Raw genomic sequence first — 23,757 nt, 5'->3', positions numbered from 1 at the left:
CAGCTAATAGTCCGGACTGCTGAACAAAACACTGGCACTACCCTTCCTACACTTCAAGAACTGTACTCTTCCAGAGTGAGTTAAAGGACTCGCAAAATCACTCTGGACCCCTCACACCCAGCACACTTCCTGTTTGAACTATTACCGTTTGGTCGGCGCTTCAGAGCACCGAGCACAAAAACAGCCAGACACAGGAAAAGTTTCTTTCTTCAGGCCATCTACCTCATGAACACTTAAATATTCCCCAACTGTGCAATAACGTTCAATACTTTCTAATACGCACTTGTACACAGCACCTTATATCAATATACAATGCAATACTTTCTCCACACGCATTTGTACACAGCACCTTATAACTTGTATATCTATAACAAATCTGTACAAACAATTCAACATTCAGAGCTTTTAGTCTAACATCGTCTCTGTTTGGCGGTTCATTCTGCTGTGGCGACCCCAGATTAATAAAGGGACTAAGCCGAAAATGTACACTGTAAATGTACACTGGAATCTTCTGTAGCCTAAACAAATTCCTTGTGTGTGTTAGCACACGTCAATAAAACCAATTCTGATCTAACCTTATATAACCCTGATCATGGTATGACAACAATTAATGCAGAGTTCTCAACTTCGCACCATTTTAACATCCAGTATTTGTGTCAATGACAAAAACATCACACCACTGCTACATAAAACTAATTACAATATGTTAACATTGTTTTTTTTAAAGGTTGTCAACTAAAATATTATAGAAAAAAATCAAGATGAAATGCAGGGAACAAAAATAAACATTCCAAAAATAAATTTCTCGCTAATATATATTTTTCTATCGAGTTTCATTTCCCCTTCTCCATCAGTTACCAGTAAAGGCAGAAGCTTTGAATATGGTAATTACTTAATAAATGCTGACACATTAGGGTGTAAAATAACAACAGGCATGACCATTTCTTTCCCCTGGAATATATTCTGATCTCATTTTTGTCTCAGTGTGTTTAAGATAAACGTAGGCCATAAGTTAAAGATTTAAAAATCAGGAGTTTACAATTCTAAAAAAATTTATTTTTGGCCAAATTCTACCACAAAACACATGTGGGGGTCTATTATTTAATTCACATCTACAGCTGCAGCTTTACTGTTTCATTAAAGTCAAAAGTTCAATAGTTTCTCAGTTGCACGTTAGTCTTTGTGGCTGTTTACTGATGAAGGTGAAGGATAAATAGATGTGTGGTTTGTTTTAGCATGCAGTAAAAGCTCGAGTGGTTTCTTGTGCATATCTTCGCTGAGTATTTTGGGTCCATCATGTTGTGATAGTGAATCATACATTTTTTTTTTCCATGCCACCTCTTTCTTTGTGTCATTGGTCCTCTTGAACACCCCTGTACTGTCAGTTAGACACTGCGTCATTTACAGAGGAAGTAAGAACTGATGCCTCCCACTAAGACCGACACACACGAAACAAGTTCAGCGCAGGGCGAGACCAGATCTTTACACTGGGGAATATTCTTTAACACATCTTTACAGAGTAAATTGAAGGTAACAATCGGAATTTTATAACTTTTTTTTATATTTTAATGATGTTCAAGCTTATTTTTAAGTAATATTGAGGTTTGGTACTATGTAATTAGATCTTTCGTTTAAAAAATCAACGATGAGTATGAAATGTCAAGCTGTTGTTTAACAGTGTTTCTAATGATTAACTTCATATTCATATTTATTGACCGATATTCAATTTTTTTTTCTTTTAAAATATTTTCTGTTAATATTTTTGTCCGGCCTGTTACATTTGTGTATGCGTTTCGCACTTGAAAATGAAAACAATTTAGGTTATATCGAGGTTTTTTTTCTGTTGGAGGAAGTTACACAGGAAATACATCACAGAGCCTCAAATGCACTTGAGCTCCATTTAGTATTTTCATGTTAGACATTCTTCCACCATCAGTTTCGGCTCAGGAAACGTTTATTTTTTTCCTTTCTCTAACTTGACTGAGTCTGGGATCTTCATTTTGGGGAAGAACATAAGGTCTAAATGTGAGATAAGAGTTTGACCTCAGACTCGGTGTGTTTGATAACCTTGCAGATCTGAGCAGCGCAGAGGAAGATGTCGTGCCTCAAGTGTCTGAAGTACATCATGTGTGTGGTGAACTTCATCTTTTTTGTACGTATCCATTTGCGGACTGTCATGTTATGGTTTTTCTGACGGCTTTTTGTGTGTAAAAGACATTGCAAACCCTGGGTTATGCCTATATTTTTCATTATTTAATAGGTTTCATACTTATACACTGTAAAATATGTAATGGCAAAAATTAAAGACAACAAATATTATATTTATGTTGCTTTACCTTATTTTAATTTAAGTTAATCAGGTTTCAAATATTTTTTTTAAGTTATACAAAGTTTAACTTAATATTTTAGTCAGTAATATTGATGTAAATTAAGATGACTAGAAAAGTTCATTTGATTCAACAAAACAAAAAATGAAGGAAGGTTGTTGTTTTTTACAGGGTAAACAATAAAGAAGCCTTAATTTTAGGAGTGTGTTCACATATATGAAGTGTCAACTACACTCTTAAAAATAAATGATCTTTATGGCTTTGATGGTTCCAAATAAAACCTTAAAAAACTTTAATATCCATGGAAAATTTTCATTCCAAATCATTTCATTCATACTGTACCAAGATTTCTTTTTCTTTCTGTAATTAAAAATATATATACTTTTTTAGGAACAAAAATAAACTTTTAATAAAGCGACAATGTCAGTATGTTTACCCATACCAAAGGTTAGCATTTCCTCCACAAGAGCTAGCTCAGCTTTTTCCAGTAACTTTTAATCCAATTAGAAAATGAAATCTAGGATCAGTTTGAGGCCTACAAACTATCAGTTGAAGTAAAAGCTACTCACCGACTATCAACAAAGAGCTTTGAGGCTTTATGTCTTCAAAACCACTTAGCTTAATTATTCTTATTTCAAAAACAATTCATCTTAAATTAGAATATTTAGCAATGCTGTACAAGTAGAAGTTGTGTATATGTATGAGCAATATCACAAGAGTAGCAGTGCGATATGGCTGTATATCAGCACTGGTGGGAGGCGTGCGTTGGCATGAGGCCGCAGGCTAAAGGCTTAGTGCCCCCACCAGTGTGATATACAGCCATATTGCACTGCCACGAGTGTGATATTGCGTTTATACAACAGTTTGACGGCATAGTTTCCACTGACTGTTAAAGTGCAAACATATTTCATGATATGAGCGATGATGATTTAATGACACTGTTAGTTACACAGCATTGTACATGTTTTGCGCTTTAATGCAATATTAACCCACAATAACAAGTGCTGAAGGATTCATAACCCAGGGTCAGAAGCGGTCTAAATATTTACACTGCCAAGGAATAACTTTAAGGACTATAAGACAACAAGTCTTGAGGCTGTGTGTTTTGGTTATTATTCTCGCTACAGATCTGTGGAGCTGCGATCTTTGGAATGGGGATCTATTTAATGACGTTCTCTAGGCTTTCTTTACTGCCCAGTCTTCAGGCTATGAGCATCGCCAACACACTCTTCATCACTGGCATCATCATCACCTGCGTCTCCTTCCTCGGTTTTCTTGGAGCCCTTAAAGAAAATCGCTGCCTGCTAATATCTGTAAGTTTCATACTTGTATATAAATAGGGCATCCCTGTCAACATTGGGATGTTGTCAAAAAAAAGAGATAACGCCCCCAATAGCACCCACCAAGATCGAGGTTTAGAAATGATTATTAATATTGTTATGTATATGGCTGTTCAAACACACACCCAAAACCCAGAGTGTCCACTTTTGTGCTGCTTCAAATCGCGTGTACAGAATCCGCTTGGGAAACAGTGTCTTTATTAATAAGGAAGGAGCATGTCTGACAGTCACACACTGCTTCATGAACTGGCTGTTTTGAGGATTGCAGGCGCAGAGGTGCCTTTAATGGAAAGCACAAAACAGTTTGTATATAAGAGCAAGGGGTGTGCCCTGGTGGTTTGGCGGTATGGTTTGCGTATAGGGAGGTTTCGCTCTTTAATGTTTATTGCCACCCTTAAAAAAATTGAAAATACAGGAGAAATACGGGAGAATACATTTACGAGACAATAGCAGGATAAAACAGGGTTGACAGGTATGAAATAGGGTGACCAAAATTATGGGGTTCTGCAACCGGTTAATATTGGAATAAAAAAATAAAAATAAAACTCCAGTGGAGTTTACATTACAATTAACTGAACTTTAGCGGTGCAAAGTGGACCAAAGCAGTTTCCATTTACTAGAACTTCTATGTTAAAATGCTTTGACACAATCTACATTTTAAAAAGAGCTATAGAAATAAATATGAATTAAACTGAATTGAACTGAACTGAATCAGTGTCGAAATAGCGATTCTGGGCCCCCTGGCTAATTTGTACGCCAGGCCCCTTACTCCAATCATCTCATCTTCTTTCCACATGTTGCAACAATGAATAGCTATGTTTCCATCCACCCATTTTTATGTGCTATTTAAACTAAATTGCATTAAAAAATCTAAACGGAAATACAAAGATGTGTATAAATGTCTAAACTGTGCATAAAAAACGCAAACGCACAACTAAGTAATGGATTTTGCTTAAACAGACAACAAAAATAAGCATGAGGGGATGGCATTAATAAACAAACCAGCAGACTGACCACATTGTTAAAAATATAAAATGTTGTTTTGGTCATTCTAAAATCCCTCCATCAAGTGGTTTGGTATTATTACCTCCAGAACTGTCTTGAGCGGCTGCGCTCTCAAAGAGCGGTCTCGCGCCTCCAAAAGCCAGTTCATGTTTATTGTGCAAGTAATTTATTATATAAGAAAAAAAGACCCACGTTTGCTTCTCTCACAGCAATTTCAGTTTTCTTTTTGATATTTGGCACCACTTTATCAGAAAGTGGCGACTTTATTTGCTTTGAACATTTTATGCCATATTCAAGTTTTGCATATTTTTAATTTGCATCTTTGGATGGAAACATTTCTAATCCAGACCCAGGCAGAATCTGCAGACATGTTTTGCTATTTCTGTGCAGAGGTTTGTGAAATAAATCTGTGGATTTATGCAGAATTATTTGGAGAGAACAAAAAGATTAAAACATAAAATAAAAATTATAACTTTTTAGCCTTTTATTCAAGGCAATTAAGCTTATATAAGTTTATTTAAGGTAAAGTAAGTCTCTCATAACATATATCTACTAAAAGAGAAAAATATTAGTTTGTAAACTATTATAAATAAATCATATAAACAGTTGTATATCATTCAATAATACTACTGAAATTAATATAAAAAGTTAATAATGATGTACAGACACACACAAGTAAATAATAGACTAGACGGTGGGCTTAAAAAATCTGAGGAAATGAGAGATGAAACAGAACTACATTTGATGAGTTTATTAAATTAACTGAAATTATACATTCATAGCCATATACTATATAAAGATATAATATACTTTTATTTATTTAAAGCCCATCAGCAACTATATATTCATTTTGAACAGCATTTCAAAATATTGTTAAATCATGGAACAACGTCAATAAAATGTACAACCCCAAATCAGAAAAAGTTGGGACAGTATGGAAAATGCAAATAATAAAGGAATGTAGTGATTTCCAAATTTACTTTGACTTGTATTTCACTGCAGACAATATAAACACAAAATATTTCATGTTGTTTTGTCTGGTCAACTTCATTTCATTTGTAAATATTCATCCTTCCCTGTCATTCAGACCTACAACATATTCCAAAAATGTTGGGACAGGAGCAATTTAGGGTTAGTAATTAGGTAAATTGGTAATAATGCGATTTAAAACAGGTAATGTCAACAGTTAATCATAATTTGGTACAAAAGCAGCACTGCAGAAAGGTCGAGTCCTTTAGGAACAAAGATGGGCAGAGGATCGGCCAAGGAATCTGAAGGAATTTCAAAGCGCAAAATGAGACAACAAAGACCCTGTACTGTTGACCAATTTAAGACTTGTTTGCAGAAAGAATGGGACAAAATTACACTTGAAACACTACAGCAGTTGGTATCTTCAGTCCTTAAACCTATTTTAAATGTTGTGGAAAGGAATGGCAGCATTACAAAGTGACAAATACTTTACTTTTTCTACTTTTTTTTTTTATGTGTTGCAAGAGCCAAAATTGGAATGTTTAAAAAATACAAGAACATCATAAGGAACACAATAAATATTGTTGGTTGGATTGTCTGCAATGAAATACAAGTCAAATTCAATTTAGAAATCACTACTTTCCCTTTTTTTTTCTGTGTTTTCCATACTGTCCCAACCTTTTGTGATTTGGGGTTGCATATATGTAGGTAACAAATTACAGCTACCTCTGGAATGCCAATCAGAACCTAAAACTCTTTTGTTAGCAATAAAAATAAACATAGACTGTTAACATTCACTGAGTGTTAAATCTGCTCTCCCTACATTGCTTCTTTTCCCTTACACTTTCCTGATACCCATTAAAGCTGATTTTTGATTTATTGACATTTTTTTAATGAAATCTCTATTTCTTTGGTTTAGTTCTTCATCCTTCTGTTCATTCTTATGCTGGCTGAGTTGGCTGCTGCATGTTTGATGCTTATGTATGAGTCAAAGGTAACCAGCAACAATAAATATACTGACGTTATATCAAAAATATATTAAAGTATATTAAATATAATAATATTTTGGTAAAACTGTTTACGGAATTATGCTTTTTTTATAAAGATTGAGAACTTTATTAAAGATGACCTTGTAGACGGGTTAAACCAATCCATAAAAAACAGAAAACAACACAACACAACTGACGACTGGGACAAGGTCCAAGAGACTGTAAGTAAAATTTCTGTTGTTCTCGGGATTTACAATTTATTGCTATGTGTGTGGAAGTAAAATGTAACTTTGGTTTTATTCTGTAAATTACGCACGTTTTGTCCAAATAATGAAAAATATGAAAGAAATCCATAGTAAAACTAAATAAAAATTAATAAACATATTTTACTCATCTTGCTTTATAACATCAAACAAGTTTTTTTTGTGAAACTATGTGGCTTCTAATCACAGAATGAGGCAGAAATTAAATTATTTTAATTCTTTGACACAGATATGAAGAAATGAATTCAGATACAGTATGAAGGCTATTGCAGTGTATTGTATTATAAATGTACATAATTCTTAAGAACACCGATGACGAACACAAATCAGAAACTGTTAGTCTTGTGTTGCTTCCCTTTACGTTTCATCATCTGCATATTGCAAAAACCCTAACAAAAACTAATTTATTTTTTCCTTTTACATGAAATCGCCAATATATAAACTGAATTAAATTAACAATAAACCTCATAAGTACAAATATATTAAATTGATTGATTAAATTGACTATTGATTGAGTTGATTAAATTCTAATTATTTTATTATCACTAAGATACAGTGTTTATACATGTCTTATACATGTCATATCTGCAAGCCAGTATTTACAATACCGACCAAAAGTTTAGGCCACAGGTGTCAAACTCAGTTCCAAAAGGGCCGCAGCTCTGCACAGTTTAGTTCAAACCCTAATTAAACACAACTGATCAAACTAATTGAGTCCTTCAGGCTTGTTTGAAACCTACAGGTAAGTGTGTTGGAGCAGGGTTGGAACTAAACTGTGCAGGGCTTCGGCGCTCCAGGAATTGAGTTTGACACCCCTGGTTTAGGCTCAGTAGGTTTTTAAATGTTTTAAAATAAGCTTCTTCTGGTCACCAAGGCACCATTTATTTCATCAAAAATACAGTGCAAATTGTACAATTGTAAAATGTTATTGAACTATAAAATAACTGTTCAAAATGGTGTGATTACAGTGATTTCAATGATGAATTTTCAGCTTCATTACTCCAGTCTTCAGCGTCACATGATCCTTCAGAAATCACTCTAATATTATGTTTTATTATTATTATTAATATTGGTAATAGAAATAAAAGCAGTAATAAAAGCAATAATGACTGGAGTAATACTTTCATTTGAAACTACACACAATAAGCAGTTCTGCCTTGAAGAATAGAATCATTTTCTAAAAAAAAAAAAAAAAAAAAATGAACCCAAACCTTTGACCAGTAGTGTACAAGCTTTTTACTGAAACTACAGTAACTGCATTTAGCAAAATTATTATGACCTGCGGTCATAATACACAAAGATGTTTTGTAGAATGCTGCCAACCAAAAAGCTTCAGTGAGGTTTGTATTGTGAACAACTCCAGAAATGTGTTTAGTTTTTTTGTTTGTTTGTTTTGTTTTTAAAGCAAACACTATTTATATTTTTCCTTCTTTCACCAGTTTGGTTGCTGTGGCATTCAAAATGCTACAGACTGGCAAGGTTTTGTACCACAATCATGCAATATCTCTGGAACATCCAACTGGCATAAGGTAATACTGCTCTCACATACATGTGCAATCCAGTAAAACAACATTAAACCAGATATGAAGATGCACATCAACTGTATACATCTTACAATTCACCGTCATATTGCCTGTTGAATGTAGGGCTGTTTCAAATTGCTGGAGAACTCGTTTGAATCAAATCTCTTGAGCACGGGGATTGGCGTCATTGTTGTCTGCATTATTGAGGTAAGAGTTTTTCATTTGAGGCTTTATTTCTAAGCCATTCAAAATTAAAGCTACAATTCTTAAAGGTGTGAGGTAAAACTTACTTACTACACACTATAAATCATCTATTAAGCATTAGTAAACAGTGAATTTGTTAATCTACATTAATAGACATTAGTAAGCAGTTTAGACTTGTATTATTAAGTATATTATATTATACTTATAAGCACATTTACAATGTGTTTAATGATTGTATTTTCATAATTTATTATTATTCATTACTAAATTATTGCATTATTTACAAACCATTTGTATTTAAGAATAGTTATAGTTAGTTTTGGAATTGTTCAGAATGAGTTAGTAAATGACTAATAAACTCTTCAAATCAGCATTTATACAGTTAAGTATAAATAAGTCAAAAATATTAGCCCCCCCCCCCCCCCTAATTTTTAAATATTTCCCAAATTATGTTTAACAGAGAAAGGACATTTGTATAGTATGTCTGATCATATTTATTCTTCTGGAGGAAGTATTATTTGTTTTATTTTGGCTAGAATAAAAGCAGTTTTTAATTTTTAATAGCATTTTATGGTCAATTATTAGCCCCTTTAAGCTATATTTTCCGATATTCTACAGAACAAACCATCATTATACAATAACTTGCTTAATTACCCTCACCTGCCTAGTTAACCTAATTAATCTAGTTAAGTCTTTAAATGTCACTTTAAGCTGTATAGACAAGTATCTCGTAAAATATTATTTACAGTAATCATGGCAAAGATAGATCAGTTATTAGAAATGAGTTAATAAAAATATTATGTTTAGAAATTTGTAAAAAAAAAATTAAAAAATCTCTCCGTTAAACAGAAATTTGGGGTGGGGGGGATAAACAAGGGGACTAATAATTCTTACTTCAACTGTAGATTTTATTATTCAGGCATATAGTAATGATTACTATGTATGTTAATAAATGCTTTATTAACTCAACTACATGCAGCTTTGTAACCTAATCTAAAGTGAGGACTATTTATGTTTGTAAATCCCTTTTAAATGAAAATTGAACGCTCGGTATCAAATAAACAATTAATGTATGCAATCTTATCTAAAAAAAATACAATTACTGTACAGTTTACATATTGCTGAATAACAGGAGTAACAAAATACTATTAGAAATAAATACAATTAAATAAAATTGGATAAAACAACAATATAATAATTGAACAATATATTACGATACAACATTTCAAAGTTATTTAGCAAAGTTTAAACTACAGTTATTTTATTTTAGATAAGGTTGCAAAGATTTATGTTTCATTTGATACAGTTTCATTTGTGTATATTTAAATGAATAGAAATAAATAAAAGTCATTTTTTTGCCTTTAATTGTCATTTATAAGGGATTTATAAATTATGAATAGGCCTCTCTTTAGGTCACAAAACTGGATGAAGTTGAGTTAACAAAGCATTTATTAACATAGTAACCATTAATATATGCCTGAATAATAAGACATATAAATGTTAATTTGAATAGTTTAAAAATCCTTTAATTATGCATTCTGAATGATCTTAAAATAAAGTCATAATCATTAATCATTAAAAGGTATGAAAATACAATCATTAAGCACTCAAGCACATTTGTATTTGCATTTATAAGTCAAGAATGCAGCATTTGTTGCTGTATTTATAAACTGCTTACTAACGTCTATTAATGTAGAATTAATCCGTAACAAAGAATGAATTCACTATGTGCTAATGCTTAATGAATGATTCAAAGTGTATAGTTATAAAGTGTTATCAAAGCAAGTATTTTTGTCACTTATGCATCAATCTCTTTTTCTAGGTCTTGGGTATGTGCTTCTCCATGACCCTGTTCTGCCACATAAATCGATCTGGGTTAGGATACAAATAATATCCACTTCTGTAGGATTTCTTCTATATCTGGTGTTCTTATTAACAAGTGTCCTTTAAATGGCTTAATACAACAGGCTGGTTCTTTTGTTTGTTATAATTATTTTACATGAATCATTATTACTTCAGATTTCATCAACTTCATCACACAAGGGAGTTTTTGTGTTAGTGGATGGATGCTAGTGGAACTATAACCACTGAGCTGGTTTTAAAATGTACTTCTTAGCAGTATTATTTTTACTCTTGCCATCTCTGTCTAAATGGAAACTTCCTGTGGGGTTTTAACACTGAATTCACCCAGCTGTATTTGAAAGCCAGGTCATTTAATGGTTGTTTTTGTTACGTAAAGTGAACAATTCAATATCACACTCTATTAAACGGCTCTTTTTTGTCATATAAGAAAATGTTGAGTTTGACCTAGTATGTTAACATGTTACAATGGTTACATTTGTTGTTGTGGGCTGAACAATGAATTTGTTTATGATCACTTCCTCTTCTGATGTGCTGTAGCAATGACTTAACCTTCTGATTTCCCAGAATATGTACAGAGTGGAAACCACAGGGTGTCTCTCACTGAGCGCGCAAACCAGCTGTGTTGCCTATAAAGAGTATAATACAGTTCTTCTTTTCTTTACTCTTCAGATGAATGTAAATTAAATAAAAATCTAACGACAATGTTTTCTTTCCTTTTTTTTTTAAACCATTAATGCTAGTGCTAAGCTTGTGGGTGACAGAGGAAGTCCCAACAGGTCATCACTTCCTCATGCTGGCCACATATCTGCACATATAATAAACCTGTTTAAGTGATGATATGAGCTTTTGGTATTGAATTCATTCAAATAATGAATTTAATAAAACAAAATACCAGAATTCAATGGTTTTATTTTTAGAACAAAATCCTCTCCACAATATTTAAGACCCAAAACAAAACGACTAAGATTTCCTTTACATGTTTAAAATAATTTTGTTCGTTTTAAACCATCACACAAAAAAATAGAAACAAATACAATTTAAAGTAATCTTTTCTTAAAAATAAAAAAAAGTAACTGTACACGGCAGAATACACCATTTTTCACAAACCCCCTTAGACCTCTTCAACTATACACAATTTATTGCAGTTCACCTAAAATACGCAAAACTAGTTTTTTTTCTGAAACCAACAACAGATCGTGTTATATATTCTGATCTGAAAAACAAATGGTGACTTGTACACTTATTTAAAGTTTCACTCTTCGGCATTCATGCCCTTGTGCAAAAGCAGGAACTCAAATCTCGTATACTGATTATCTTCTTTTGGGCTGAATGGAAACTATAAAAATGTGCTTACAAATGACAACGGGGGACATGCGTTTGTCCCAATGTATCTAGAGGGACATTAGAGCCATTAAGGCAATGCTGCAAATTTCCAAAAGTTGGAAGAGGTTACCGTTCTAATAATCTAGAACCATTTAACGTAAGGCTGGAATTCGAAGGAAAACAGTTCCTGAATCTACAGAGGTTTCCATGCTGTTCTGTTAAAGCCTGTTTATAGCTTTAAATGCATCAACAGAACTAGATGTGCATCTAAATCTATTAAAAAAATAAACCAATAGTCTTGCTTTCTCAACCGTTATGAAAAAGAGAAGAGCTTATAGTGCCTAAAGTATCCACAAACACTTGATAACTCAATGACCTCCTTTTGTACAGAGCAATATTATTACCACTGGTTTCTTAGGAAGATTCTACACTTGTAGAGTACCACATCATCATTCATGATACATACACACATTTTTTTGTAGCCAGGTTTTTCTGAAACATTAATTTCCAAGTCAACATGGGGATGTGAAACCATCTCTCAAACAAGACACGGAATCGGCCTAAGAATCTTCTGGAGGCCTGGTATTTGGAATGAGTACAGCTCAACGGGGGGACCCAGCCCCACTGGAATATTGCTAGAGAAGAACCAAAGCTCTGCCTTTAGTACAAGTGTCAGTTATGAATCAATAAGTTACATATATTAAGACTTCATTAAATGGACAGATGAAAAACGTAAATCAACGTAAGGCCCCCAATCACTGAAGGTTTCATTCAGTCCAACTGAAACCAGCTGAATGGGTGGAAAATGAACTTTACTATTGCTATTAGACAGCACAGCCGTTTCGTTAAGACATGCTTTTGAGAAGAAAAAAGAACTAATGAATTGAAAGAATACAGCAGCCAGAAGCACTCCCCAAGCCCAATATGGCCAGTTTGAATCTGAAAGAAATGCTGCTCTTCACAGAGTCCTAAAAGGATGCACACTGCAGAAATAAAAGAGCATCTTAAGTTTGATCATCTCACTCAACACTGGCCGATTAACCAAAGATGATTAACCAGAAGTCAACAGTTAGCAGCCTAATTTAGGAAGTGTATTTTGTTTTGAGAGCATCAACTGTAACAACCATCTTAAAGCTGATGTTTGACAGACAAAGACTATTTCCAAAGATCTTTCTATGAACTCCAGTTTGAAGATAACCTCCAAACTAAAAAATGACCATCTCAGCGTGAGCCATTGCTTAAACTGCACAAACATCTAACAGCAGAAGCAGCAGAGGTGGTCAGTTAATGGCGTTGAAGACTGTAGTACTAATTTAGTACTGTAGTATTATTAAGGTTGCTTTCACACTAGACGTTTAGTTAGAAACAGGATGCAATTTGAATGCATCTCAAATGGTAGAGAATGAGCTTGCAATGTGAAGGCCGTGTGTTCAATTCCCAGGGAAAGCAGGAACTGAATGCAGTGCAGGTCAAATACTTAAATGTAAATGTAATGTGAAAGAGGTAATGTGGACCTGAGAGCACACCTGCAAAAACTGAATCTAGGACAACCTATAGGGGGCGCTCTGAGTTTGCTTGCAATAGAAAGTGTCTCAATTTGTGTGAAAAGTGAAAGAATGGTTTGTTTAGCAAAACAAATGACAGCTTGATTATTATGCTTAAGTGATTATGCAGCATAAGGGTGACTTATTCCCTGCCCTCTCAGGCGTCGCCAAAGTCAAATAAACCACCAATTAGTAATAAAACACCCAACCCAGCAATGAGAGTACAACCCACAGGGATGTGACACTATAGCCAATTGAGTTAACCCAATTCACATATAACGCATGTCTTTGGACTGTGAGGGTAAACCGGAGCCCCTGGAGAAAACAAACGCAGAGACGAGGAGAACATACACACAGAAAGGCCTCCTGGGGTCCATTCTTTGTATCTCACTTAAATTATCCAAGATGATTTGACAGATCCTGGATCTGTTAATCTTGATAACTGATTTCTGGCTAATTTAGTTCTTCAAACAAGTTCATGAATCAGATAAAAATGTCTGGATGAACTGATCTAAGGTCGCTGCGTGTGTCGTGAAGGACAGATCTATCAATCCTCGAAATCATGATCAGTAATGCAACTATTGGCTGACAACACAGCAGCATAACAATCTGATTATTCAATTCTCCATGTGTGCAAAATTACATAAAAAAATGTAGTAAACGATTTGTTAAATATGATGCAATAACTTGTGGGCTGCAGGCTTTACACTTTCAAGTGTCAAGAGTATTTAGCAATTTATTTAGTTTTACATTTAGAGCAAACTTTCTTTATTATAGACTTATTTAAGTTTCTTAATCAGTTTAAGGAATAACTGACTATTTCAATTAATTTTGCAACAAAAAAGCATTTGGATATCAGTAAAGGTGTCTGTAAAGGATCAAATCATCGTCATAGCTGTCAAAACAATGACTGCATAAATTATTCCTTTGAAAAAATAAAAACAGTCGAATATTGTGCAGGTCTATAATCATACACAAAATGTCCTACCAGGAAGGTACCAGTTGGTACCTTAAAATAGTAAACGTTTGCATCTAAAAAGTTTTGTTAATAAATGTTCTCTTTGAGCCCCATGGGGAGAACCACCCCGTGACAGTCTTTTTTTTTAACTATCTATCATTTCTCAAGTGTATATAACTACTATACTGTAAGAAAATATAAGAATTCGGTGTATACTTTCAGTATTACCTTTGCTTGAAAAGGCCCGATCTAATCCTGCCCATATGAAACAAGCCTGCGAACAAATTCTGGTAGCTCAAACCAGAACAGGTTTGAGCTACCAGAACTGTTGCTATGACAACAACTTTTAGATGAGTTTTGAAGAAGGAAACGATTCTGGATCATGTTAAATCGTCAATAAAAATAAATAAATTTTTTTTTTTTTTTAAATCACGCTAATTAAGTAATCCACGTATGAAAAACATACCCCTGGTACAGCAGAATAGTTTGATGGAACTAAAAAAAAAATGTAAAAACAGACTAGCACTGCACTTGGGCCTCAACAAATGTGTCCAGCGTGAAAGCCACCTTAGTTTAGTTTGTAAATGATTACTTAATTTTAAAGTGTTAGTTCACCCAAAAATGAAATGGTTACATGAGTGACAGTTCTCATAAATGACGCACAACATACTGACTCTAAGAAGAAACAGTTTAGATCAAAAGTGTCCAAACTCGGTCCTGGAGGGCCGGCGTCCTGGATATTTTAGTTCCAACACAAGTTAAACACACCTGAATCAGCTAATCAAGCTCTTTCTAGGTATACTAGAAACTTCCAGGGAGGTGTGTCAAAGGAAGTTAGAGCTAAACTATGCAGGACATCGGCCCTCCAGGACAGAGTTTGGACACCCATGGTTTAGATTTTAATATTTATGTTTTATGGGCGCACAAAATGTACTAGTAGCTTAATAATATTCCAATTGGTCTGTTTTGAAGATGTTTTTGGCAGCTTTGGTAAATGAACCAAGGTCTCAGGGGATTGGAATGATAGAAGATTGAGTAATTATTAACAATTTTCATTTTTGGGTGAACCGCCCGTTTAAGATGTAACATTTTACATCACACAATTCTCATTTAAATGTACTCATTTCAAAACATCACAAGTTGATCGCTGCTGAAAATAGCAACATTTTGTGTGCTATTCATCTGTAAATTTCATTAAACTCAAACCTACTGGTATGAAGAAGCCAAACCAGAGGTTTCTTTTTTTAAATATCATAAATGCACAGCACATATAAAATGGGCACATTTACATCCAACCTAATCTGACACCAGATAAAGAATTTAAGCAACATTTTCCATAAGAAAATAGCTGAATTAAAAGACAATGGGCGAATGACCTTGAAGTTAAAGCAGCTGACAGCAAACCAGCCTGCAAAGTCTGCGTGACCAATGCAGATGAACGGAGCAATCACAGTGTGCCATCACTGGGAACTGAAGTTCAAGCAAGGAGAACAGAGACAAAAAAAAAGGAAATCTCCAAGCTGGTTTGCTTGTTCTATGAAAAAATAAAAAGCTACTTTCATCTCAAAGTAAAAAAGTAACGTAAGCAACCATACACATTTTGAAATACACCTCAAAAAAGGAGGTTATTAAGATTGTGCCGATATGATGCTTGGATATGGTAATCCAATAAATGTAGTAATGGAGCACGGTTTATGTCCTGCTTCCTTTTTAGAAAGCAGTTGGGTCCAGATACAAACTGACATTCTCTACTGGCAGCTTTCGGAAGTTGGAAAGAGGAGGGCGAGAGCAATAAATGTTATATGTGTGTGCTTGACTGTATTTGGGACCAATAAAGTAGCCTAACTAGGGTGCTCTCAGGAATGTGTGGAATAAAAGAGAGGAACTCGGGATTTCATGCTGGGAATGATGCTGCACGGCTTTCAGAAGAGAGGATGGTCTCCGGGAGTCTCACAGGAAGCGCGTGGTGTGAAGGAGAAGCGGATTCAGGTCCTCGGCATGTACAGCACGGTGTAGAGAGGGCTCAGAGGCACTCCGCTCGATTTTTGGCAACAATTCCTGGACCTGCTCAATGCTCACCAGGATCTGAGGAACAGCAGGGATGATACACAAGAGGTTGTTGCTTAATTTGCCTTTACCAACCCACACACTCACAAAATGGAACTACACAAAACAAATTTACTGTTACATCTAAAATTAACACACAAAAACCATGCAAATTACCGTGACAAAATCAGATTAATAATTAATCCATACTCATTTCTGCAAATTCCTTGCAAATACTGGGTTATTTGAAAACATTTTGCATTGCCTTTAAAAAAAAAAAAAAAAAAAAAAAAACTGCAAATTTATTCTAAAGTCAAAAAAAAGTTAAATAGCAATGATGCTTTTTTTTAGGACCGGGACACCAATGGTCAATGGTCGGTCGTTAAGTTGCATCTGGCTAGTTGGTTTGGTGTGTTTCACACTTCACCTCTCGTCAGGTTAATGTCAGATTGAGTTGGCCTGATTCAGCATATAAAATCCGGGTCAGCCAAAGAGAGTGCTCTGATTGATTATTAATAATCAATGAATCACAGCACGAGATCCAAAGTTGAAGTGTACGTAACCAAGTAAACAATTCAAGAAAAAGAAAAATGGTACAAAATCCTTTGTTTGCAACATGTACGCATGCATCTATTTTGTGAAATGAGAAAACAGCTTAGTGGCGCCCATGGGTGCAAAAAACAAAAAAAAACAAATAAAACATAGGTGCAGAAAGTGCACTCATTTTAGACAGATGCCATCCATTTGAAGTGTTCACAGACAGCTTTTTTGGTCCAGATATGGCGACAACACAATGAGCCGACAACACAGATGATTTTTGTCAGCGCTAGTTCTTTGGCATCAGTTTGTTGTGTCCCAGCCTTTATTTGCTGCACTATTGATTTGGTTTCGGGTTTAGTGTAGGTTAACAATAACTGATACTTATAATCCATTTGATTTTCAAATGGTTGAAACAAGTGCAAAAAAATATTGCCACAGTCAGGTTGTATTTCTGAGAAAACTGAACTTGCTTTTTTTTTTTTTTTTTTTAACATCGCTGATAACGCTTTGAAAAAAAAAAAAAACAACAAAAAAAAAGCTGTGACATGCAACAGGAAATGTAAATTGTTTTTGCAAAAATACAGTTTGACAGGGAAGGATTTCTCGTGAGCCTGGATTTGACCTAAACACAAAGAACAGCTGTGGTTTATTCTCACCTGTGGGAAGAGAGGCCGTTCATCCCGTTTGAATTTCAGACAGTCAATGATGAGCCTCTTCATTGATTTCGGGCAGTTACTGTATAATTTACTGAGGTCTGGAGACAAGTAACCACGACCCACCATGAAAATAATCTACAGGAAGACAAAAAAAAAAAAAAAAAAAAAAAAATCAAACACAGCATTTCATAAATTAAACACACAAACACTTCTCCTGTTTTCCATACCAGAAATAGTTGTTTGTTCTGTTATTTATTGCCACATCGGAAACGTATGGCTTTTCATGGAAAGATTAATATAGATAAAGACATGCATAACAACTTCATATTCAATAAGAGAAATAAAACATTTTACATTAAAAACATTAGATATGATGCCTCAGTTCAATAAATGATAAAAAAAAAACATCCATTGTTAGAACTGCGTTGTTTTGGTCTGTTTTTGTATCTTTTTGTCTGTTGTATGACTTCAGCGCACCTGATGCTCGTCGTCGATTTAAATGCAGAGCGAGAGTTCTTTAGGGTCGCTGTTCCTTTATTGTTTGAAAAGTTGGTCAGAACTGCGCTCCAATTTGTGTCATTATGTTTTGTTTTGCATCCACGCACTAACACTGACAAAACGTCCTGCATCCATTCATTTGCCCTTCACGCTGACTGAACCCACTGATAATAATGTTTTGATTATGTTATTTTCAATTGTGTTAGAATAAATATTATGTTTGACTGTATTTCGCTGTGTCATCTCCCTTAATGTTACATCTTTGAGCCAGGTCTAACACCATCAAAGTGTTCTCAGTATAAAAATCTTGTCTAGTAGACTTAAAAAATAAATAAATAAATAAAAAAAAGTCCCATTTAAGAAAAAAAAAAAGTCGTAATGTAAATTTGACTACAAGTAAATGACATAATTTTAATTTTTGCCTGAACAACTGTCAGCTACAAACTCATGAAACTATACAGAAATTCCTGCAACTGTCAAAGCAATGATGACCAATGCCAGACCTGATCGCGGTTGTTGATATTCGAATAAGGCAAAGTCCCAGACATCAGTTCGTAGAGCACCACTCCATATCCATACACATCAGACTGGAAGGTGTACGGGTTAGTGTCTTGCATTCTGATCACCTCAGGAGCCTGAGAAACAACAACAGTGTTACAAGCATTAAACTACTTGACATATGCAGTAAGCTACCAGGTATAAGATTTATTGATGCTTGGTGACTGATTCTCACCATCCACAGGATGGAGCCACTGGGCTGTTCGACCTGCTGTGAGCCACTCCAGCGAGACTTTACTGTAGCCAAGCCAAAGTCACCGATTTTTACTGTCCAGCCTTCATGCAGGAAGATATCTGACACAAGAGCTCAAGAATATCATGCAGAACACAGTTAAAATAACTATACTAGTAGGGGGAAAACTATAAAAAAAAATCCTTACCTTGCAAAAGATTTTTCATTAATATCCACAACAACCCGTTTGAACTAAAAATGCATGTTAAAACAACTATTAACAGATGTGGTACTAATAATGACATCTACTGAAAGCAAAAGGGTCGAATGTGATCCATCCTGCAACAGATCTCTCACACAATACAGGCAATACATAATACATTATGGAAAGGATACTATTAGATTTCAAGTCCCGATGAATGATATTCTTGGCGTGAAGATAACTGTCAAGAAAAGCAACCAAAGTTAAAGCTTAAGGTAAGAATAAAGTTTCCAAAGCTCTGTATAAAGAGCTTACATAAAAGGTGGGACAATCATAAAGCATTAGTGCATTTCTGGAAATGTGAATTTTCCTGTGCAAGTGTGTTCTGGGATTCTGAAATGTAAGAGGTATTTTCTGATCGGAGCACCTCAAATTTATTTTAGGAAGTTGCAAGTGTGCTTTTACAAGTTCAAATCACAGTCTATCACTATCAGTTATTCATGATGCAAATAGCAACCATTCTTAGCCACCATTGTTGATATTGCATTAATGATATATTGTTAGTTAGCCTGGGTGTGAAGAACCAATAAATGATCAGCATGTAATGGTATTTTTCATTTTGGAAGTAGCTTTTCAACAGTTCTTATATTTCTTTTGAGATTTAAGATCCTTAAAAGGATAGTTTAGCGTTAGCTCATACTCAAATGGTTATAAAGTTTATAAACTTGTTTTTCAGTTGAACACAAAACTAAATATTCTGATGAAATTTGGAAGTCTATGGAAGTCAATAGCAATTTTTCCCAAACTTTCCTCTGCAGCACATCTTTGTGGTCAACAGAAGAAAGAAATTCAAACAAGTTTGAAAAAAGAGAAGGATAAGTAAATGATGGCGGAATATAAATTTTGGGGGAACTATCTCTAATCTCTATCTGACCGACTATCTCTATCTTTAATAGGGTTTATGTAGATTTCACAAAGTTAAATTTAAGACTTTTAAGACCATTATATAAAAAAAAATCTGACTTTTTATATTATAATTTGTTATTTATTAACCAAATATTTTAATTAAATTGGCAAAACAAGCTAACCCTAGTAGTACTCATGCATATTTTTCAATAAAATCTAAAAAAATAAACTAGAATAACTATTTTTTTTAAAAACTATAATACACTAAAATGTACGCACAACAGTCAGCCTCCTCACCATATATGGACTATAAATACACAGAGAACTTTTAAACATTAATTATTGTAAGGACGATAATTAAACCAAATTGTAAATTGTTACAAACAAATTTTTTAAAAGTTCTATAGAGATGAATTGTTGGCGATTGTATGGGTGTTGGGTAGCTTTACACAGACATAGGAAAATTAAAACCTGTTTACAATTATTTAAAGACCTACAAGACAAACTTTCAGTGAATTTAAGACTTTTTAAACGCCTAAAATTTAGTTTATGAAATTTAAGACATTTTAAGACTTTAAGATCCCACGGACACCCTGCTTTAAGCTTACCAAGGCTACATCTATCTTGATAATATAATAAAATAATTTCTTATTTTACTATTTATTAAAATCATAGAAATGCATTTTGTGAAGGCAAAAGCTCATAGAAGCACCCAATGTCATAAAAAGCTGGTTTGCTGCTCATAAAACATTTATTATTATTATCAAGTTAAGATTTACAAATTAAAAACCTTAACCATTTAACTAACTGAATGTACCTTTTGGCAAATAAAATATGATTTGCCCAAAAAAAAAAGCATTTTTAAAGTCTTACTTAAATGTACTTAAAATATCACATTTTATTGCCTTTTTAAAGAGCAAAGATTCTGCATGCAAGATAAGAACTAAACTTATACTGCTGAAATGAAGAAAAAAAAGAAAACAATTTAATATTCTTACTCCATGCCCTGTGCTGTTTGGCGAGCAACATCAATGCGCCGCATGGTGTCAAACTTGGTCTCAGTGACATGCAGATGGCGATACAGACTGCTGCCTTCACACCACTGTGTGATAATGGCAAAATTAGGCCTTGTCATGAAGCCCATAAACAGCAGAATGTTTACATGGCGTGTTTTTCTGTAGAACAAAACAGATATATAGTCAATGAAACACTCAATGGTTGTAGCAGCTAAAGACATTACTGTTGTAACTAAGCAGCATTACTGCAAACTACTGCTTACTAATGATCAAAGATGTTCTGTGAAGCTCTAAATCCCACTGACGACTCACCGTAAAACCTGCATCTCATTTTTAAAGGCCTGGAGCTGCTCCGGTGTGGGCTCTGTCACTTTAAGAATTTTGATGGCCACGTCTCCATGCCACTTGCCTTTAAAGACGGTCCCAAAAGAGCCTGCTCCAATCCTCTTTAACATGGACACCTCCCGCGGGTGCACCTCCCAGTAGTAACTGGAGTCTCTGTAACCTCCCCGGTGCTTCAATGACACCACAATTATATATTTTTTTTGTTTGAAAAGGCTGATTGTAAATAAGCAGAATCATTTTTGTATCAGAAAATAAAGATGAATAAAAACACACCACTTTCTTTTTATCATCAGACGAGGACTGCTTTCGTTCCTTGGGTTCAGAAGGGGATTTGGGGGGTTTTCTTCCTGGCGACCCTAGGTGGGGTGGGCTAGTGGAAGGTTTGGGAGAGGACTCGTACCCTGTGGACGACGCTAGAAGATGAGAACCAGTACACACAAACATTTATATAGAAGTGTAATTTGATGCGTCATTGTGATCAGAAATGGAGAACAAACTAAACTTTTTGTAGTGTTATGTGAGAGTGTGGAAAAAGAAAAAAACATGTGCTCTAAGCAATGGTTAATTGAACAAAGTAAAAAAAAAAAAAAAAAAAAAAAAAAAAAACTCACCCACTGTGCTGATTTTGAATGGCTCCTGAATGAGAGTGAGGGGGAAAAAATGAATAAATACATGCAATGGAGAAATGATCAAGGAGGCATGCAGAACCTCCATAGACACATTCTGTGATGTAAAGTTTTGTCTAATTTGGTAGCGTACAGGGACAGTTCACCTAAAAATGCATGTACACTCACTGTGTTCCAAACCAGATAAACATGCCTCAGGGTAAGAGCAGTCATGGTCAGAGAAAAAAAAGGTCAAAAACAAAGTGCTCAGAACTGGCCGTTAATATATATATATATATATATATATATATATATATATATATATATATATATATATATATATATATATATATATATATATATATATATATATTAGTTCAGAATGAAGGATGTTTGAATATTATGATTCATTGAGCATGTTTAATTCATGATGCAGATGAAGGTACAAAAAATAAAAGTTATGATAGGTGTAAAGAAATCTATCCCTTTTAAAATCCTCTTGACGTTCTTGTAATTTCAAATTTGTATGACACCCCATCTTTAATACGACACAAAAACGGAAGTGTTGCACAAAGTCGACAATGCTCTTTTCCAAACAATATATGCTAATAGTCTTTGTTATTGTTTTTAGACATGGCAATTTGAATATGAAAAAAAAACATTACTTTACACCACATTTTGGATTTAGTAGAAAACATTGAGAGTGACTATAATGTTTAAGCGAACTGTTCCTTTAAAACAATGTCAAAATGAGAGAACATCAAGAGATGTGGATTTGAGCTTTTAGTCTGGCTGCTAACCTCCAAAAGGCCAGCAGCGCCAGGCTCCAGCGTGCTGACCATGTGAACATTGGGTGTTGAGGTTGATCGATGCCTCTGGAGAGACTGACCGTCCTCTCCTCGAATGAACAAACAGAAGTTTGACGGGGAAGACGGCAGCTCCCCTCTAAAATAGTAAAACAAAAAGAGGATATGCAAGTTATTTCTACATTTCACTTTGGGGATCAATAGATAAATGTAAGAATAGATTAGGTGTACCCAGGAGAATCTGAGGTTAAAGGTAGGTCGCTCTGCGATATGGAATTGGTGGCCGGATATATCAATATCGCAGGGCAGTCTTCTGTATTATTAACACACCTGACAGGATAAGAACATCAATTAAGTGACAAAAATGAAGACAAGTGTACATCAAGGCAGAAACTTTCATGAATAACATACCGTTTTGTCATTGTGTCCATGTCCACACATACTGTAGGGACTTTACTGCTGCAGTGCTGGTGAAATTTATATCCACATGTCTGACACCTGAAGCCGTTGAATAAGAACTTGTGGCAGAAGTCACAGTATGCTAACTTAAAGAACGTTTTACGTACCTGTAAATACAAACATTTAAAGATGATGCTGATTGGCTGACTAAGTGAACAACAGTAAGATATTTAATTTGACATTATCTCAACTTCTATACGTTTCTTTTTATTTAGCAAATCATTACAAAATTATGTGGATCATAAAATATTAAGCAGAATAACCGTTTATAACATTGACAAAAATAAAGAATGATTTCTTAAGCCTCTAGTCAGCATTTGATAATGATTTCTGACTGATCATGAAACACTCAAAACTTGAACTTTACCATTAAAAGACATAAATGGTATATAAACCTCCTAAATTAGTTAAGCTGTAATATTTAACAAAACAGATTAAGCAAAAGAGAATACAATATATATTTTTTAAAACTGTGCTGAAATCAAACCTTGTAGCAACAGATTTAAAATTATTTATTTTCTTCATAATACATAACATGAACAAGTCAACCCCAAACTTCCTAAAGTTGTTATAACTGATTATTAGAATCAAACCAGTGCAGCAAGACATTATATAAGTAAATCAGTATAGCACACACAGT

General features: G+C 34.3%; 2 protein-coding genes across 22 annotated transcripts in view; one reads left to right on the top strand and one right to left on the bottom strand.

Moving 5' to 3' along the window:
- The window catches only part of araf (A-Raf proto-oncogene, serine/threonine kinase), a 57,895-nt gene that overhangs the window by 30,162 nt on the left and 3,976 nt on the right, over positions 1-23,757 (bottom strand). For 2 of the 21 annotated variants that reach the window (XR_012405825.1, XR_012405824.1), the window contains exons 6-16: positions 23,070-23,224; positions 22,890-22,988; positions 22,653-22,797; positions 21,859-21,883; positions 21,521-21,660; positions 21,215-21,417; positions 20,885-21,061; positions 19,175-19,221; positions 18,782-18,900; positions 18,552-18,683; positions 17,551-17,685 (exon numbers count right to left, since the gene is read on the bottom strand). Coding sequence is in view for 3 of the 21 variants with exons in the window: in XM_005171817.6 (XP_005171874.1) it covers positions 16,259-16,393; positions 17,551-17,685; positions 18,552-18,683; positions 18,782-18,900; positions 19,175-19,221; positions 20,885-21,061; positions 21,215-21,417; positions 21,521-21,660; positions 21,859-21,883; positions 22,653-22,797; positions 22,890-22,988; positions 23,070-23,224 (1,512 nt within the window). In the remaining 18 variants the exon portion in view is untranslated. 21 annotated transcript variants of the gene reach the window in all.
- Positions 1,463-11,185, top strand: zgc:64051. Its single transcript, NM_200371.1, is given in 8 exon segments — positions 1,463-1,530; positions 2,075-2,152; positions 3,455-3,640; positions 6,561-6,635; positions 6,747-6,851; positions 8,333-8,422; positions 8,540-8,623; positions 10,443-11,185. Coding segments are annotated over 7 exon segments (666 nt in total). The 5' UTR covers positions 1,463-1,530; positions 2,075-2,095; the 3' UTR covers positions 10,512-11,185.

This window comes from Danio rerio, chromosome 5, assembly GCF_049306965.1.
Source record: "Danio rerio strain Tuebingen ecotype United States chromosome 5, GRCz12tu, whole genome shotgun sequence".
Classification (NCBI taxonomy): Eukaryota; Metazoa; Chordata; class Actinopteri; order Cypriniformes; family Danionidae; genus Danio; species Danio rerio.
Note: the sequence above shows the minus strand (reverse complement) of the source record. Positions and strands in the feature narration are given on the sequence as shown.